Source organism: Prionailurus viverrinus, chromosome C1 (genome assembly GCF_022837055.1).
Source record: "Prionailurus viverrinus isolate Anna chromosome C1, UM_Priviv_1.0, whole genome shotgun sequence".
Taxonomy (NCBI): domain Eukaryota; kingdom Metazoa; phylum Chordata; class Mammalia; order Carnivora; family Felidae; genus Prionailurus; species Prionailurus viverrinus.
Window position 1 is genome coordinate 89,776,239 of NC_062568.1, and position 19,540 is coordinate 89,795,778.

The window sequence follows — 19,540 nt, forward strand, 5'->3', positions numbered from 1 at the left end:
GGTATTTGGGTATAGGATTTTATCGTTGGTGTTTCTGTTGTCTTAGATCTATTTGTTGGGCTAGGAGAAGATTGGAAGACACTCATAGACCTAGAGTAGATGATAGAAGTGTCCTGCATAGTTAAATTTTAAGACTTGTTTGTAACCAGGTGAAATTGCTTAGTCTTAGCTGTTTGCAAGCATGAAAGGTAAAGGGGGCCTTGGTAGGCCTCTTGAAGATGTCATGTGATTTTTGTTTGTTTTTCAGAGTTTACCCTTACCTATGTCGGGCCTTGAAAACCTTTGTCAAAGACAGAAAAGAGATTCCTCTTGCCAAGGATTTTTATGTTGCATTCCAAGACCTACCTACCAGACACAAGTAAGAGACTCTTCTTTAAAAGGAAAGGAATTCACCAAACAGTATACACATCACTTAATGGTTAGAAAAGTAGGGAGGTGGTAGTCTTCTATATGTAAAGAGTTAGGTTCAGTTATCTATAAAGTTTGGTTTTGGAGAAATCATTTTTCTAGGGAGATGAAATGGAAAGTAAGTTAAAGCAGCTTCTGGGGATTGTCATATTTCAGAACATCTTGCAGGGGACATTTGGGGGGAAATCAATCAAGTGAGAAAATAAGAAAACTGAAAATAGTCTAGAGAATTTCATGAATCTTTGAAAAATTTTGTCAGAGCTTAAATGGCGTAACTTTAAAAACATTTTTTCCCTTTAGCAGTTATTTATTTTTTTTATTTTTTATTAAAAAAAATTTTTTTTTAACGTTTTTATTAATTTTTGAGACAGAGAGAGACAGAGCATGAACGGGGGAGGGGCAGAGAGAGAGGGAGACACAGAATCGGAAGCAGGCTCCAGGCTCTGAGCCATTAGCCCAGAGCCCGACGCGGGGCTTGAACTCACGGACCGCGAGATCATGACCTGAGCTAAAGTCGGATGTTTAACCGACTGCGCCACCCAGGCGCCCCCCTTTAGCAGTTATTTAAAGAATAAAGGGGCGCCTGGGTGGCGCAGTCGGTTAAGCGTCCGACTTTAGCTCAGGTCATGATCTCGCGGTCCAGGAGTTCGAGCCCCGCGTCGGGCTCTGGGCTGATGGCTCAGAGCCTGGAGCCTGTTTCCGATTCTGTGTCTCCCTCTCTCTCTGCCCCTCCCCCGTTCATGCTCTGTCTCTCTCTGTCCCAAAAATAAATAAACGTTAAAAAAAAAAAAAAAATTTAAAGAATAAATACAGTGGAAGAAATTGAAGTGATATTTTGAAAACTTAAACTGCTGAAATTACTTGTAAAGTGGCCAAGTTATTTAATATAAAATGAGTTTGTGAGGTAAAGGAAGTGTTTCTGAACTGAGTTGCTGAGGTCTTTCGTATGATTACTATGAGACTAATACAGCTTATTTAGAAATAGTAGGTAAGCAAAAAATATATTTGCATATAAAATGGGATCATCTTGTTTTATAATTGTAATTTCATTTCTTTGGTGTCCTTTATTTACTTTTTCATATTTGTGTATTTTGCTGTGAATACATAAGCATTGTGTAATTTAGGAATAGGCACATTGACTAAATCATTCTTGGAGAAAAATCTGCAAAGAATTCCTTCTTTCCATTTATTTATTTGTTTATTTATGTAGGTTTTTTTGGTGTTTTTTTTTTTTGTTTTGTTTTGTTTTGTTTTTTTGGTTTTTTGTTTTTATCATTGAATACCCTGTCATTAAAATGGAAATATTTCTTAGGTTGAAAATGAATATTTACAATATTTACTAATGGTACATCTGTCTTTAAACAGAATTCGAGAACTTACCTCATCCAGAATTGGTTTGCTCACTCGCATCAGTGGGCAGGTGGTACGGACTCATCCAGTTCACCCAGAGCTTGTGAGTGGAACATTTTTGTGCTTGGACTGTCAGACAGTGATCAAGGATGTAGAACAGCAGTTCAAATACACACAGCCGAACATCTGTCGAAATCCAGTTTGTGCCAACAGAAGGAGATTCTTGCTGGATACAAATAAATCGAGATTTGTTGATTTTCAAAAGGTATTTTTTAACTTCTGTTTGTTTCAGATTCAGTCTATGCTAGTAATTCACTTCTAGGCACATGGCAGTTGTTACAAGCTTATTTAGACAATGTTAAATTCAGTTTTTATGTAAGTGGAAGATCATTATATGTGACTACAGATTTAAACCCAAAACTCTTAATGCCGATTTCAATTATCAATGTATCAATGTGTCTTAAGCTTTAATAACTTGGATTGGAAGCTCCTTCAGACTATGACAGAATATTTTGTGAGAGAATAAATAGTAAATGATGATGATGATGATGATAATGATGATGATGATGAAGAAGAACTAGTGTTAAAACTTTGAAGAAGTGGAAACTTGTTAGATACACTCTCAAGTTGATGGTTAGGAGGGAGGGAGGCATGAATAAAAGGACAGGCGAAAATGGACATGTTTATTGATGGCAGTGAGGATTATCATGATTGAAATAGAGGAGCCAAATTGGAGATCACCTGAAGGATGATTTGGTGTGAGGCATGTAGGTACGCAGAGCCTTAAAATCTCAGGTTGGGAAGTTCAGACCTTTCTTGATAAAAAAGGGGAATATATGTGAACCTTTCTTTTTTAAAGGTAGATTAATGGGACATTGATGTATAGCATATAACAACAAACTAATAATGAGATAGTTGTAGTTACCTGGGCAAGAGTTGGATGGTAGCAATAAGAATGAGGTTGCAGGGGGCGCATGTCTCAGATCTGTACAGGACTTAGTAACTCTGTGATAGGCAAAGGAAAAGAAAAGCTGCTCAAGCACTCAAGCATGAGGGAATGAGTACCACACTAAAATAATTAATATTAACTTCAGTTTTTATCCCTTATTTAGTGTAGCATCAGTCTGTTACTTAGTTTATATGAAGCACATACTCCACCAACAACTTTGTGTAAGAGGTGTTTTGTGTTTGAAAAAGAACATAGCCAAATATAAAGTATAAATCTAGATTAGGTCTTGGTTTGAAAAAACAAAAAACAGTTGTAATAAAGGACATTATTCACAATTGAGGAAATTTAAGGATGGTCTAGATAATAGATTTTATAGAATTAAATATTATTTAATTTTCTTGGTATGGTAAAGATACTGTGGCTATATAGGATGTCTTTACTCTTAGGAGATGAATGCTAAAATAGTTAGGGGTGAAGTATTTTGATTTTTATGCATTTTTCAAATAATACGGTAAAAATATGTGTGTCTAAGTAATATTGACAGTAGTGTTGGGGTGCCTGGCTGAGTGGCTCAGTCAGTTGGGTGACTGACTCTTGATTTCAGCTCAGGTCATGATCTCAGGATTGTGAGATCGACCAAGCCCTGTGTCATGATCTGAGCTGAGTCTGGAGCCTGCTTGGAATTCCCTTTTTCTCTTCTCTCTCTGCCCCTCCTCCGTTTGAGCCTGTGCGCTCTCGCTCTCTCTCAAATAAACTTAAAAAAAAAAAAAAAAAGTAGTGTTGAGGTGGAGTGTATAGAGTATGTGAATTTTTTTTTTTTTAATTTTTTTAAATGTTTACTTTTGGAGGAGAGAGAGCATGAGCAGGGAAGGGGCAGAGAGAGAGAGAGAGAGGGAGAATCAGAATCAGAAGCAGGCTCCAGGCTGTGAGTTGTTAGCACAGAGCCCAATATGGGGCTCGAACCCACGAGCCATGAGATCATGCATGACCTGAACTGAAGTCAGTCGCTCAACTGACTGAGCCACCCAAGCGCCCTGAGTATGTGAAATTTTTCATAATATTTCCCTGAAAATTTGGAGGAAGATGGAACAGAGCAGATATTTAACTACATAGTCAGGACAAGGAGGGGCAAAAAATTTTTTAGAGTTTTTTTTTTTTTTTTAAATGTTTATTTTTGAGTGAGAGAGTGCATGTGCACTCAAGTGGTAGAAGGGCAGAGAGAGAGGGAGACACCAAATTACAAGCAGGCTCCACACTCTGAGTTGTTTGTGCAGAGCCCATCATGGGGCTTGAACCCACAAACTGAAATCACGCATGACCTGAGCCAAAGGCTGACACTCAACCGACTGAGCCACCAAGGCACCTCAGAAAAATGTTTTTTTAATTTTTTTTATTGGTTTTTTTTTTAACGTTTTATTTTTATTTGTGAGATAGAGAGAGACAGAGCATGAATGGGGGAGGGTCAGAGAGAGAAGGAGACACAGAATCTGAAACAGGCTCCAGGCTCTGAGCTGTTAGCACAGAGCCCGACGCGGGGCTCGAACTCACAGACCGCGAGATCATGACCTGAGCCGAAGTCGGACGCTCAACCGACGGAGCCACCCAGGTGCCCTGGTTTATTTCTTGAGAGAGAGAGAGCAGAGGAGGGTCAGAGAAAGAGGGAGACAGAATCCCAAGCAGGCTCTGTGATCAGTGCGCAAAGCCCAATGTGGGGCTCGAACTCACAAACCGTGAGATCATGACCTGAGCTGAAATCAAGAGTCGGATGCTTACCGACTGAGCCACCCAGGCACCCCCTGGAAAAATTTTTTTAATGAGAGTAAAAGTGAAGTTTTTATTTTTTAAATTTTTTATTATTTTAATTCCAGTATATTTAACATACAGTGTGATATTAGTTTGAGGTATACAATATAGTGATTGAGCAGTTCCACATATTACTGAGCTCATCATGATAAGTGTACTAAAAGTGAAGTTTTTAGGAGCACCTGGGTGGCTCAGTTGGTTAAGTATCTGACTTAGGCTCAGGTCATGATCTCGAGGTTTGTGAGTTTGAGCCCCGCGTTAGGGGCAGAACCCGCCTGAAGCCTGCTTCAGATTGGAGTTGCAGGATAGAGTTTTGGTTTTTTTTTTAATATAATTTATTGTCAAATTGGCTAACATACAGTGTGTAAAGTGTGCTCTTGGTTTTTGGGGTAGATTCCCGTGGTTCATCTACATACAACACCCAGTGTTCATCCCAACAAGTGCCCATCACCCATTTTCCTCTCTCCCCCGGGGTAGAGAATTTTTAAGATGAATTTTGGCAAATGTCAAAAGTCTGCAAACGGTGAGAGTTTGGAATACATCAATATTTGTCAATATTTGTGGCATTAATTTAGATTATATGACATTTGAAAGATAATCTCTTCTCATTCTTAGCCATTTATTTGTTTTGTTATAGGTTCGTATTCAAGAGACCCAAGCTGAGCTTCCTCGAGGGAGTATCCCCCGAAGTTTAGAAGTGATCTTGAGAGCTGAAGCTGTGGAGTCAGCTCAAGCTGGTGACAAGTGTGACTTTACAGGGACATTGATTGTTGTGCCTGATGTCTCTAAGCTTAGCATACCAGGTCAGTAATCTTTAGCTCACATTTAACAATTCTCATTACCTAAACTGCAGAACATTTAGCTTCTCGAATCTTTCTTTTCTTATTTTTGGCTACCAATCAGAGGGTGAGCAAGGAAGTATAAGAATAGAGACAAATTAATTTTGCTACAAAAAGCACTGCTCTGAAAAATTTCAAAGCCTAAATGAAATCTTTGGATTTATAGGTTTTGTTTTCTTAAGCAATTTTGATTCTCAGCACTTTTGGTATTTGAGCTGTAAAACAAACTGTCATTCATTCTTTTAGGAGCACGCGCTGAAACTAATTCCCGTGTAAGTGGTGTTGATGGATATGAAACGGAAGGCATTCGAGGACTCCGGGCTCTTGGTGTTAGGGACCTTTCATACAGGCTGGTCTTTCTTGCCTGCTGTGTTGCACCCACCAACCCAAGGGTGAGTCTTACAATGGCAAGATTGAGAAAGACCTCCCCTGGGGCTGCCACAGTATAGGCTTCTGAAACTACTGAATTATCTAGTCACTGTTAAAGGGGAGCAGGGTGGTTTGGTTTTTTAGTTTTATTTATTTATTAAATTTATTTCTCTTGAGAGAGAACACACACATGCATGCACACACATGAACTGGGGAGGAGCAGAGAGAGAGAATCCCAAGCAGGCTCTGCATGGTCAGTGTGGAGCCCGACTCAGGGCTCAAACCCATGAACCGTGAGATCATGTCCTGTGCCAAAATCAAGAGTCAGACACTTAACCCACTGAGCCACCCAGGCACCCCATGATTCTTTAGTTTTAAAACCAGATTTTTTCATGTCTTTCTGATTTTGAAGAAAAGTCTTTTTGTTTTCATGTTTAAGAGCTCTGTGCTTTAAGAGCATTGATATGAATTACCTATGGGATAATTTTGTTTTAACTTGCTCTTTGTGTGGATTCCTGGTATTATAGTTCTGTAGAACTTGATTCTGAGTGGGAAAACAGTGAGAAAAAGTTTGGAAACTAGTACAGCATTGCAAGAGGGGTGAATATAATACTCTCTTACTTCATTTTCATCTTCATATCAGTGATTAACATTTTATTATGGCTTATCTTGTGAGCATTCCGATTCATTTAGATAACAATACAAAACAGTGGTAGCTTTTTTGTTTGTAATTCATTGGACAAATGACAAACTCTTCAATATCTTGATTAACTTAGGCCTTAATAATATGGGGATTTTTTCTGCAAACCTTTATAGTCAACAGATCCTGAAGTTGACCTCCCAGGCTATTTTTTGTTTGTAGTGAAGCTCTTTCACTTTACTTTGACTGTTTCCATGCAAGTATTTTTTCTTTCTCCACCTCTTAGTTTGGAGGAAAAGAGCTCCGAGATGAGGAACAGACGGCTGAGAGCATTAAGAACCAAATGACAGTGAAGGAGTGGGAGAAAGTGTTTGAAATGAGTCAGGATAAAAATCTGTACCACAATCTCTGTACCAGCCTGTTCCCTACTATTCATGGTAAGAGTGCCTTCCATTTGTCACATAAACTTGAAATCAAAATGATGATTAAAAAGCAGCAATAACTACTGTATGTTTAACTCTACTTTATTTAAATTTTTTTTAAAAACAGCAATAAGTGATTTCTTACAGCACATAAATCAGATCAAAAGGGTTTTTTGGTAGACTTACAAGGGATATTAAAAAGTCATCTACAAAAGGACAAATGATTCCACTTAAAATGAGGTGCCTAGAATAGGCAAGTTCATAAAGACACAAAGTAGAAAGAGGTTACCTGTTGGGGGAGGATATTGGGGAGTTAGTGTTTCATGGATAAAGTTTCTGTTGGGGATGATGACAAGTTCTAGAAATGGATAAGTGTGGTGGTTATAAAACATAGTGGGTGTACTTCATTCCACTGAATTACACACTTAAATTATTGGAATTGTAAATTTTGTGTATGTATGTTTTAGCATGATTTTTAAAAAAGAATAAAAGGTCATTTAGGCTTCTTTTTCTGGCTTTAGGGCAGAAATGTACTTAAGTATATTCCAAAATACTAGATTAATATCCTCATTTTTGCTTGTTTAATTTTTGAAGAGATTACATGATGTTTCTTGGTTACATGTACTATGTCTGTACCTTTGGTGGTTTCTTTGTGTTTTTTTGACTCTTGGTTGTTAATTGCTCACCATCATTTAATTCCCTTTATATGTTGAAAGATATGACTAAATTAAAAAATTTTTTGTTTCTAATGTTTATTTTTGAGAGACAGAGACACAGAGTCGAGTAGGGGAGGGGCAGAGAGAGAGGGAGACAGAGAATCTGAAGTGGCTCTAGGCTCTGAGCTGCCAGCACAGAACCCGATGCAGAGCTGGAACTCACAAACTGTGAGATCATGACCTGAGCCAAAGTCGGCCGCTTAACTGACTGAGCCACCCAGGCATCCCAGGATATGACTAATTTTTAAGCTTTGTGCTTTACCCATGTTTTTTCCATCCTTTCATACTGAATTGGAGTTAGGGCAGGAACTGATAAAAGATTATGGGTATTTGTCTTAGGTATATATTTTTAACTATTTTTTTTTAATTTTTTTTTTAATTTTTAACTATTTAAAAGTAACCTTTTTTTTTTTTCTATCTAAATATTTGACCAATGAAATTGAACTGATACCCTCTATGTTAATAATCCTCTATGGATTTTAGAGTGTCCTCCCTTAATTGAGTAGGTGTCAAAATTTCTATTTAGCTCCACTCCCCCCCCCCCTCCAGAAGTTAATCTATTTTTGCATTACAAATTACCCCAAAAGTTAGTGGCTTCAAAAAAGAAACAGTATCTCATACAGTCTCTGGGTCAGTTAGGTGGTTCTGGTTGAGTGTTTCTGGCTCAGTCTTTCCTAGGGATACAGCTAAGACATCAGCTAGGGCTGTAGTCATCTGAAAACTTGACTGAAAGATCCATTTAGAAGGTCTTACCTGTTAGTGCTAGTTGTTAACTGGAAACTATAATTCCTTGCCAAATGAATCTCTTCCACGGGGCTGTTTGTTCTCACCACGTAGCAGCTGGCTTCTTCCAGAGTGTGCATCGAGGGCAAAGCAGGGAGGAAGTAGGATGCTTCTCTGGGGGCACCTGGACGGCTCAGTCAATTGAACGTCTGACTTTGGCTCAGGTCATGATCTTGCGGTTCATGAGTTCGAGCCCTGCTTCAGATTCTTTGTGTCCTTCTCTGCCTGTCTCTGTCTCTCTCTCAAAAATAAATAAACATTTAAAACAGAAAAATGCTTTTCGGGACCTAGTATCAGAAGTTGCACACCTTCACTTCACTATATGCTATTTTTCTAGAAACAAGTTATTAAGTCCAGCCACTCCTAAGGAAAGGAGAAGTAAGCTCCATTTTCAAATGAGAAGCATCAAAGAATTTGTGGACTATTTAAAAACCACAACACCTCCTAACACACTTGTTTCATAGACCATAAGTCAGAGTTTTATATTGGAGGCATAAATGGCTTGTAGAAGTGGCCATAAATCACATTCAGCATCTTATCTCATCCATAGCAGTCCAGTTAGCATGTATTTATATTCAGCACTGTTCAGTGTTGGTGATACAAAAGAAGTAAATCATGGACCATTTCCTCAAACTCTTGACTGAATAGCAAGACCTGCCATTAGAAAGATCTAGCAAGTGCAGTGACCCAGCAATTGCACTACTAGGTATTGTATTCATCCAAGGGATACAGGTGTGCTGTTTCGAAGGGACACATGCACTCCCATGTTTATAGCAGCACTATCGACAATAGCCAAAGTATGGAAAGAGCCCAAATGTCCATCGATGGATGAATGGATAAAGAAGATGTAGTGTATACGTATATACAATGGAGTATTACTCGGCAATCAAAAAGAATGAAATCTTGCCATTTGCAACTATGTGGATGGAACTGGAGGGTATTATGCTAAGTGAAATTAGAGAAAGACAAAAATCATGATTTCACTTAGATGAGGACTTGAAGAGACAAAACATGAACATAAGGGAAGGGAAGCAAAAATAATATAAAAACAGGGAGGGGGACAAAACAGAAGAGACTCTTAAATATGGAGAACAAACAGAGGGTTACTGGAGGGGTATGGGAGGTGGGATGGGCTAAATGGGTAAGGGGCAAGATCTAGCAAGTGCAGTGTGCTGTGGTGGACATAGTTTATGGAGAGAGTTATTTGAGAAGTACTACATCAAGAAAGACTGTAGGAAGTAGGACTTGCAAACAAACAAGGGCTCTTGGGATGGTGGCGGGCATAAGCATCTGTGACATCTTTGGTACAGAGACATTGGACAGTGGTTAGATGGCTTTGAATTCATAAAGCGAGAACCAAGGTTAGAAGCCATAATATTTTTAGTTCATCTTAGGCTTTACTTCAGCTCTTTTCTGCTCTTTCAGTTGGTAAACCTGTAATTTGTTATGAAATTGTTTAATCTCATGTTGAAAAATACCTTGTGTTTTTGTTTTAGGCAACGATGAAGTAAAACGGGGTGTCCTCCTGATGCTCTTTGGTGGTGTTCCAAAGACAACAGGGGAAGGAACCTCCCTTCGAGGGGACATAAATGTTTGCATTGTTGGTGACCCAAGTACAGCTAAGAGCCAGTTTCTCAAGTAAGTGTTTGCCTATTTAGAATAGGGAAAAATTGCCTATAATTTTAATTCTATTTAGAATTCTTTTAATTCTAAGTCTTTAGATACATGAATATGTATTTTCACGGTTATAAATCACAGCTTACGTATTTTTAATTTACTGTAAATATTTTTCCATGTTTCTTTATTTTCACAGTTCTCTATTGTTGGTGTACTGCAACTTAGAAAATTATTTTCCTAGTTTGCTTCATTTAACAATTATGGATATTAATACCATGAACATCATGATTTATATAAATTTTTTATTTTGTTTGTTTCCTTTGTGAAAATCCCTAGACATAGGATTGTTGAGACTAAGAATACAAACATCTTTAAGGTTCTTAAATAGGACACACTTTCCAATAGCAGTGCAACAAGGATAGACACGTTATGCTAACCATATCAGCATGTGTACTGCTTTAGCAATTTTTGCTTATTTTTAGAAGCTATAGCAAATACTTGCTTACTTTCAAACTTTTAAGAAACTTAGAGGTCAAAATAATACCAAACCAGTTTTGAAACACCTGGTGTGTTCTTGGTGCTGCATATATGTATATGCATTCTCTTATCCTCGCAGCACCCAGACAGGCATGTGATATTATCCTCTTTTTTCAGGGAGGCAAACAGAAGTTCTCTGAAACTTAATAAATCACCCAACTTCTCATAGCTAACAAGTGACTTCTGAGCCATGAGTATTAGAACTTGGATGTATGTGACTGCAAAGCATGTGCTCTTCATACTGTTATCAAGCTGCTTTTCCTTTATTTCAGTAATTTGTCTAGAACATAGACCATTTTTAGTTTGGGATTTTATAACTAAGTATTTTCTTCATGTGTATCAAGGACTAGGCTCTAGATTTGAAAATAATAGTCTTATGTTAAAAGGGATTCTTTTCATTTCCTCTGCTCCCATCTCCTCTCCACCACCATAAAAAGATGTGCCACAATGTTGCTGCTGGTAACAGAATTGTATTATACATGATTATCTTAGACAGAAATAGCCTTTATATCTAGAGGGTTTTTTTAGTGTCTTTATTGCAATATAATTTCCATATCATAAAATTTGCCCTTTTAAAGTGTACAATTCAGTGGTTTTAGTATATTCACAGAGTTGTATGACCATTACTAAACTAAGTTTACAACATTTTCATTACCCAAAAAGAAATCTTATATCCACTAGCAGTCAGCCTTCATTCTCCTCCCTAGGCATAGGCAATCACTAATCTGCTTTAGTGTCTCTATCTGGACATTTCCTGTAAATGGAATCATATACTGTGTGATTCCTTGTGACTGGCTGCTTCTGCCTAGCATAATGTTTTCAAGGTTTAGCCATGTTGGAGCATGCCAATACTTAATTTCCTTTTATTGCCTAATGTTCTATCATATGTATGTACCACATTTAATTCTCTGTTTATCAGTTAATGGGCATTTGGGTTGTGTCTACTTTGGCTTTTATAAGCCAATGCTGCTATATGTAAGTTTTCGCCTTTTTTTGTTGCAAAATGTGCATCACATTGGCCATTCTTAAACATTTTTACTTGTACATTTCAGTGGCATTAAGTACATTCAAGTTGTGCAGTCATCACTACCATCCATCTGTAGAACTCTTTCATCTCCCAAACTGAAAATCTGTTTGCATTGAACAGTAATTCCACATTTACCCCCTTTCCCAGCCCCTAGCAACCCACCATTTTTTTTTTAAGTTTGTTTATTTATTGAGAGAGAGAGAGAGGGCACGCGCACGTGTGTGCATGCAAGTGGGGGAGGGGCAGAGAAAAAAGGAGAGCGAGAATCCCAAACAGGCTCCTCGATGTCAGCACAAAGCCTGATGTGGGACTCAAACCCACGAACCATGAGATCATGACCTGAGCTAAAATTGAGTCAGACACTCAACCAGCTGAGCCACCCAGGCACCCCATCATTCTACTTTCTGTCTCTAAATTTGATTATTCTAGGTCCTTCATATACATGGAATCATACAGTATTTGTCCTTTTGTGACTGGTTTATTTCACTGAGCATAATATTCAGGGGTCACCCATGTTGTAGAATGTCTTAGAATTTCCTTCCTTTTTAAGACTGAATAATAATAATTTATTGATGTATTTATCACCTTTTGTTGTTTCCACCTTTGGGCTATTGTGAATAATGCTGCTATGAACATTGATGTGCAACTAACTGTTCAAGTCCCTGCTTGTAATTCTTGGGGATAATTTTAGTTCTGAAAATTTAGGTCCTTGATCCATTTTGAGTTAGTTTTTGTACATAGTGTGAGACAGGGGTTCAACTTTATTCTTTTGCATGTGGATATCCAGGTATTTGAACGCCAAGACTATTCTTATGCCTTATTGAAATGTTTTGGGACCCTTGTTGAAAATCAGTTGACTATAAATATGAGGGTTTATTTCTAGACTCACAATTATATTTCATAATCTCTATGTCTCTCTTTAGGCCAATACCACACTATCTTGACTACTGTAGTTTTGTAGTAAGTTCTAAAATCAGAAAGTGTGGGGTGCCTGAGTGACTCAGTCAGTTAAGTGTCCAACTTCACCTCAGGGCATGATCTCACAGGTTTGTGAGTTCTGTGCTGTCAGTACAAAGCCTGTTTCAGATCCTCTGTTCCGCCCCCCACCAACCCCTTCTTTGCCCCTCCCCTGCTCACATGCATTCTCTCTCTCTCTCTCAAAAATAAAAGTAAAAATAAACATTAAAAAAAATAAAATCAGGAAGTATGAGGGCTGCCTGGCTGTCTCAGTCATTTGAGTTTCCAACTCTTGATTTTGACTCAGGTTATGATCTCAGAGTCATGGTATCGAGCCCCACGTTGGAGCTCCACGCTCAATGAAGAACCTGCTTGGGATTCTCCCTCTCTCCCTCTGCCCCTCTCCCTTGCTCACATGCACATGTTCGTTCTCTCTCTCTCTCTCTCTCTCTCTCTCTCTCTCTCTCTCAAAAATAAATAAATAATAAAAATCAGGAAGTGTGAGTCCTCCAACTAATTGTTCTTTTTCAGATTGTTTTGGCTATTCTGGGTGCCTTGAGTTTTAGGATCAAGAATTTTAGGATCAGCTTTGTGAGTTTCTACAATGAAGCTAGTTGTGACATTAATAGAGATTGCATTAAACTGTAGATCAATTTGAGGTAAATTATCTTTATAACAATATTAAGTCTTCTCATCCATAAACATCGGATGTCTTTCCATTTATTTAGGTTTTAATTTTTTTGAACAGTGTTTTTTAGTTTTCATGGTATAAGCTTGTGCTTCTCTTGTTAAGTTTGTTCATAAGTATTTTATTCTTTTTGATGCTATCGTAAATGGAAAACTATTTTCTTATTTTCATTTTTGGGTTGTTCACTATAAGTGTATAGAAATACAATAGACTGTTGATCTCTTATCTTTCAGCCTTGCAAGAACTCATTCTGTTTTAGTAGATTCCCTAGGATTTTGTATCTACAAGCTCATGTTATCTGCAAATAGTGATAGTTGTTCTTCCTTTTAAATCTAGATGCCCTTTTTTCTTTCCCAGTTGCCCTGGCTAGACCTTTCAGTATAATGTTGAATAGATATGGCAAGAGTGAACATCTGTGTCTTGTTCTAGATTTTAGAGAGAAAGCATTCACCTTTGACCAAGTATGATGTTAGCTGTGGGTTTCAGAGATACCCTTTTTAAGTTGTGGGAAATTCTCTTCTATTTCTAGTTTGTTGAGTTTTTATAATGAAAGGGTATTAGATTTTGTCACATGCTTTTTCTGCTTCTGTCAAGATAGTTCTTTATTCTGTTGACATGGCATGTTACTGATTTTAGGTATTAAACCAGCCTTGCATTTTTGGAATAAGTCTCACATCTAGTTTTGTCTTTTTTTGTTTCTTAAGTGCAGAGCCTTCGAATAGATCATTGTTGCCAAAATGTTTACTGTTCATATTAAAGGCTTCCTTTAAAATGGTGTTTTTGTCATGTATGAACTTCATTTTCCAATTTGATAGGAATGGATTTAAATTGATTAAAAAGGCCAAAGGAGATAAGGCGTTCTGTTTAGTCTGTGATATATGTCTTTATGAATTGTTTATGCTAATGTATTTCTCAAATGTTAAGAAATAATAAATTCTTGATTGACATAAACCCTGTCAGGTGACATTTCTAGAAAGGATGCTTTGTAGTATGTATTAATGAATATGATAACCTTGAACAGGCATGTGGAGGAGTTCAGCCCCAGAGCTGTCTACACCAGTGGCAAAGCATCCAGTGCTGCTGGCTTAACAGCAGCTGTTGTGAGAGATGAAGAATCTCATGAATTTGTCATTGAAGCTGGAGCTTTGATGCTGGCCGATAATGTAAGGACATTTTATACTTTTGGATATAAAGAAATCAGAATAGCCCCTACCCTATCATTAAATGCCTGTAAGTTTCTATTAAGAAAATAGCCTTTTAAAAAGCTATTTTTAGGGTGCCTGGGTGGCTCAGTCGGTTGAGGGTCCAACTCTTGATTTCAGCTCACATCATTATCTCACAGTTTGTGGGATCAAGCCCTGCATTGGGCTCTGGGCTGACAGTGTGGAGCCTGCTTGGGATTCTCTTCTCCCTTTCTCTCTCTCTGCCCCTCCCCTCACATGCATGGGCTCTCTTAAAATAAACTTTTAAAAAGCCATTTTTAGTAAATCAGTTTTATTAATCTAGAATTTCATTGATCTTTTCCTCATTAATCACTTTCTGAGCTTCTCTAAAATGTATTGCCTGCCCTGAGCATGTGTGTTTGCTGTGATTAGTAGTTCCCAGCATTTTTTCCTTTCCAGACAGTGACATCTCTATGAGTATGTTTGTTGCCTTTTACATGTATTTGACATAGATCTGTTAGATCTGTGAAGGCATATAAGGTGTAGATACACATTTGTAATTGCAACTTTACCCTTCATTTCCTCAGCCTAAAATCAATGCTGAGGGGACCCAGAATATTTGACCTAGAGGTTTACACAAGATTTTGGTGTTGAATAAAAATGCAATAAGTAACTGTAGGGTGTTTTTTTTGTTTGTTTTTTTAAGTTTATTTATTGAGAGAGAGGAAAAAAACACGAGTTGAGGAGGGGCAGAGAGGGAGAAAGAGAGAATCCTAATAGTGTGGAGCCCAGTGTGGGGCTCGAGCTTAAAAAAACGGGAGATTATGACCTATGCCAAAATCAAGACTTGGACACTCAACCAACTGAGCTTCCCAGGCACCCCAGTAACTATGTTTTTAATCTTGTTCATAGTTTAAAATGGGTCAAAGTATATGATTCCTTCTAACTCTGTAATCTGTTGAACTATCCTACTCTAGGAGAGGAAATTAAGAAATTACTTACTGGGGCACCTGGGTGACTCATTCAGTTGAGTGTCCAACTCTTGACTTTGGGTCAAGTCATGATCCCAGGGTCAGGGGATTGAGCCCCTCTTCAGACTCTGTGCTGAGCATGGAGCCTGCTTAAGATTCTCTCTCTCTCCCTTTGCTCCTCTCCCTGCTCATGTTTTAAAAATTTTGTTTAAAAAAAGTTGCTTACTTACCTATCTTAGAGTTGTTTAGAGAATGGAAAGGTTTCTGGTAACAGACTTAAATTTATACTTGCCATTTCAAGTATATCTTGCCATTTCAAGACATCTCAAAGGCAGTTTCTTATGCTAGATTTGTTTGGTTACAAGGGTGTATGTTGTATTGATGAATTTGATAAGATGGATGTGCGGGATCAAGTTGCTATTCACGAAGCTATGGAACAGCAGACCATCTCCATCACTAAAGCAGGAGTGAAGGTATGTGTGTCCACCTCTGTTCTGCTGCATCATGCCTTAGCCTTAAATATTAGTGTAGTTCTAGAGATGTTCACTAGAATAAAATGCATTATTCAACATGAAATGCTGATTGTTGAAATGGGACACATAGCCCTGAGGATTATTAATCCAAATTATAGGCGCTTTTTAGGGTACTTTGAAAATGTTTTACTATCACAGAAAGTAGAGGAAGTACTGATGAAATTTTTAGCATTTTACTCCTCAAATTTTCCACAAAGCTATTTTCTTTGACAGTGCATGCTTCCAGTTGTAACAAAAATAATCAAACTCAATAGATTATTTAAAAGAAAATAATAAGCATAATATTGTAACCAACATTAGAGAGAAACTAAACTTTGTAAATAAAAGTAATGCATCCAAGTAGGTAAGGAAAATTAAAGCGCTATAGTAAAATATAAATAAAAGACGAAATCTTCCCCTGCAACTCCTATCACCAGTAAATATTCAGAGTATATATTGAAGTTAAGCTCTTTCAGGAATTTTTCATACATAAATAAGCATAATACATACAGTTTACTTCCTTGCTCATTTAACTTCATAATTGTATTTTGGCAATCTTTCTATGCCAGCATATATTAGATCCATTTTAGTGTTTTTATTACCACATGTTTTCAAGTCTTTGTTCCTCATTTTGGCTCATTAGCCTTCTATAGAGTGACATTTGGTCATTTTCAGCCTTTGATTACAAGCCATATTGTAGTAACACATCTTCCTGTACCTAACTGCAAGATAAATTCCTAACAAGAAATTACTGGCTTTAAAGTGTGTGTATGTCATACCACCACCTTATGTGGGAGTGCCTGTTTGCTGTACATTATCAGACTTTAATTTTGATGATTCAGTAGGTAAAAAATGATGTCTTACTTACGGTATTTTGGTTTGCGTTCAGTTTATTATGAATAAGATTGAGCATTTGTCCTATGTTTCTTAGCCATTCCAAATGTCTTTTTAAACCTGTGACAATGATTTCTTTTGTGGTCAGGCTACTCTGAATGCCAGGACATCCATTTTGGCAGCAGCGAACCCAATCAGTGGACACTATGACAGATCAAAATCGTTGAAACAAAATATAAATTTGTCAGCTCCCATCATGTCCCGATTTGATCTCTTCTTTATACTTGTGGATGAATGTAATGAGGTAACCGTGTGAAGTGTCACTGTGGGCTTCCTTTGTTATTTCCAGTTTGAGTAATTGAAGGAGACTAGGCTGCAGCATGTACTTCTGAACAGCTGGTGCATTTATTTGCACTGACTTTCATTTCTTTCAGAATGCTACAGGGCTGGGCAAAAGGTTTATTGAGCAAATCAAAATAAAGTCATTTGAATTGTTAGTTCCACTTAATTATTTTGAGGAATATGGAGTTTTGTTGTTTTCATTACTATTTTTTTAATTATCAAGAAATAAAAAAAACTTGACAGCTAACTTCCAGCCACACTCTTTAAGATTTTTATTAGAATTTTTTGCTGGGGGCCCTGGGTGGCTCAATTGGTTAAGCGTCTAACTCTTGATTTTGGCTCAGGTCATGATCTCATGATTCTGAGTTCAAGCCCCACATCAGGCTCTGTGCTGAGCTTGGAGCCTGCTTGGGATTCTCTCTCCCTCTCTCTCTCTAACCCAATCCTCCCCCTTCCCTGTCTTTACCCTCACTCATAGCTGGTAGTGTCTGATTTTCTTTTTCTTTTTTCTTTTTTTTAATTTAATTTTTTTTTTTAATTTACATCCAAGTTAGTTAGCATATAGTGCAACAATGATTTCAAGAGTATATTCCTTAGTGCCCCTTACCCTTTAGCCCATCCCCCCTCCCACAACCCCTCCAGTAACCCTTGGTTTGTTCTCCATATTTATGAGTCTCTTCTGTTTTGTCCCCCTCCCTGTTTTTATATTATTTTTGTTTCCCTTCCCTTACGTTCATCTGTTTTGTCTCTTAAAGTCCTCATATGAGTGAAGTCATAGGATTTTTGTCTTTCCCTGACTGACTGATTTCACTTAGCATTATACCCTTCAATTCCATCCACGTAGTTGCAAATGGCAAGATTTCATTCTTTTTGATTGCCGAGTAATACTCCATTGTATATATATACCACATCTTCTTTATCCATTCATCTATTGATGGACATTTGGGCTTTTGCCATATTTTGGCTATTGTTGATAATGCTGCTATAAACATGGGGGTACATGTGTCCCTTCGAAACAGCACACCTGTATCCCTTGAATAAATGCCTAGTAGTGCAATTGCTGGGTTGTAGGGTAGTTCTATTTTTAGTTTTTTGAGGAACCTACATACTGTTTTCCAGAGTGGCTGCATCAGCTTGCATTCCCAGGGAGTGTCTGATTTTCATATATTTTTGTTTGTGAATGGTTCCTTAAGATAGTTTTTGAAGTTTTTTAATTGGAAATAATTTCAAGCTTACAGAAGTTTTAAGAAATGGAATTGTACATGTAACACCCATGTACCCTTTATGCACTTATTAACTTTTTTTTTTATATATCTTTGGCTTTTTTTGTGTACCGTATGAGAGTAAATTCCATATTTTTAGTGGTTTTTTTTTCAATGTTAATAACGATCCTGTAATGATTATCTGTTCACAAGCAGCAATATAATACTGTGGCTAAGAGCATGGACTCTGAAGCTAGACTGTTCAAATCATGGCTCCATTACTTACTGTGATGTCAGACAAGGCACTTTACCTCTCTGGGTCTCAATTTACATACCTGTAAAATGGAGATAATATTACCAATTAATAAGATTTTTGTGAGGGTTACATGAATTAATGCTTCCAGGCACACTTAGGGCAACAGTGCCTGGCATACACCGGGTACCCTAAAAACTTAATTCTGCTATTGTTATTAAAGTCAGTCAATTCCTTCAGGAATATTCTTAGAGTAGGGCAAAGGTACGCATTAAACTTCCTAGATTTGAAATGAAACTGTACCAAACTTTGCTCAGAAACTTGGTACCCGTTAATACATGTTTCAGTGGCATATTAGAGCTTGTTTTTAGCTATAAATTATTAATGCCAGGGATAATCTGAAGTGGATATCGTTGTGACTGATCAAAGTGATTTTCTTCTTTTGAATTAGGTTACAGATTATGCTATTGCCAGACGTATAGTAGACTTGCATTCAAGAATTGAGGATTCAATTGATCGTGTCTATTCCCTTGATGATATCAGGAGGTATCTTCTCTTTGCAAGACAGTTTAAACCCAAGGTAACTAACTCGTCCTTTTGTACTGGAGTACGGCATTTAATAGGGCATAATAGGGTTCTATGGAAATTAACCTATACTTGTTTGGTTTTTTCTTTTTGAGGGTTTTGTTTTGAGAACAGTGTTTCTTCAGAGAGTTAAGAAGAGGGAACTTTCTAAAAATTTTCTTTTGTTGAGTGCTAATAAAAGGATTTTGATGGGGGGGGGGGTCGCCTGGGTGGCTCAGTCGGTTAAGCATCCAACTCTTGATCTTGGCTCAGGTCTTGATCTGAGGTTGTGAGTTCAAGCCCTGCATTGGGCTCCACGCTGGGCATTGAGCCTACTTAGAAAGTTGGGGGGGGGGGGCGGTGCATGGATTTTTAATGGGTGAAGAATTTTGAATAACCAAATAGGATGTACTTTTATTTCAGCCATTATTCCTAAGAATCTTTTTTTTAATGTTTTTATTTTATTTTTTTTTTTAATTTTTTTTTCAACGTTTTATTTATTTTTGGGACAGAGAGAGACAGAGCATGAACGGGGGAAGGGCAGAGAGAGAGGGAGACACAGAATCGGAAACAGGCTCCAGGCTCTGAGCCATC

At 37.6% G+C, this 19,540-nt stretch overlaps 1 protein-coding gene across 1 annotated transcript in view; it reads left to right on the forward strand.

Moving 5' to 3' along the window:
- MCM6 (minichromosome maintenance complex component 6) overlaps positions 1 to 19,540 on the forward strand; it is a 39,079-nt gene that overhangs the window by 8,006 nt on the left and 11,533 nt on the right. Inside the window, exons 3-12 of the mRNA XM_047873003.1 lie at positions 248 to 358; positions 1,774 to 2,023; positions 5,148 to 5,313; positions 5,596 to 5,741; positions 6,645 to 6,795; positions 9,776 to 9,917; positions 14,127 to 14,268; positions 15,605 to 15,712; positions 16,734 to 16,889; positions 18,834 to 18,962. Coding sequence (XP_047728959.1) covers positions 248 to 358; positions 1,774 to 2,023; positions 5,148 to 5,313; positions 5,596 to 5,741; positions 6,645 to 6,795; positions 9,776 to 9,917; positions 14,127 to 14,268; positions 15,605 to 15,712; positions 16,734 to 16,889; positions 18,834 to 18,962 — 1,501 coding nt within the window. The remainder of the gene's footprint in view (positions 1 to 247; positions 359 to 1,773; positions 2,024 to 5,147; positions 5,314 to 5,595; positions 5,742 to 6,644; positions 6,796 to 9,775; positions 9,918 to 14,126; positions 14,269 to 15,604; positions 15,713 to 16,733; positions 16,890 to 18,833; positions 18,963 to 19,540) is intronic.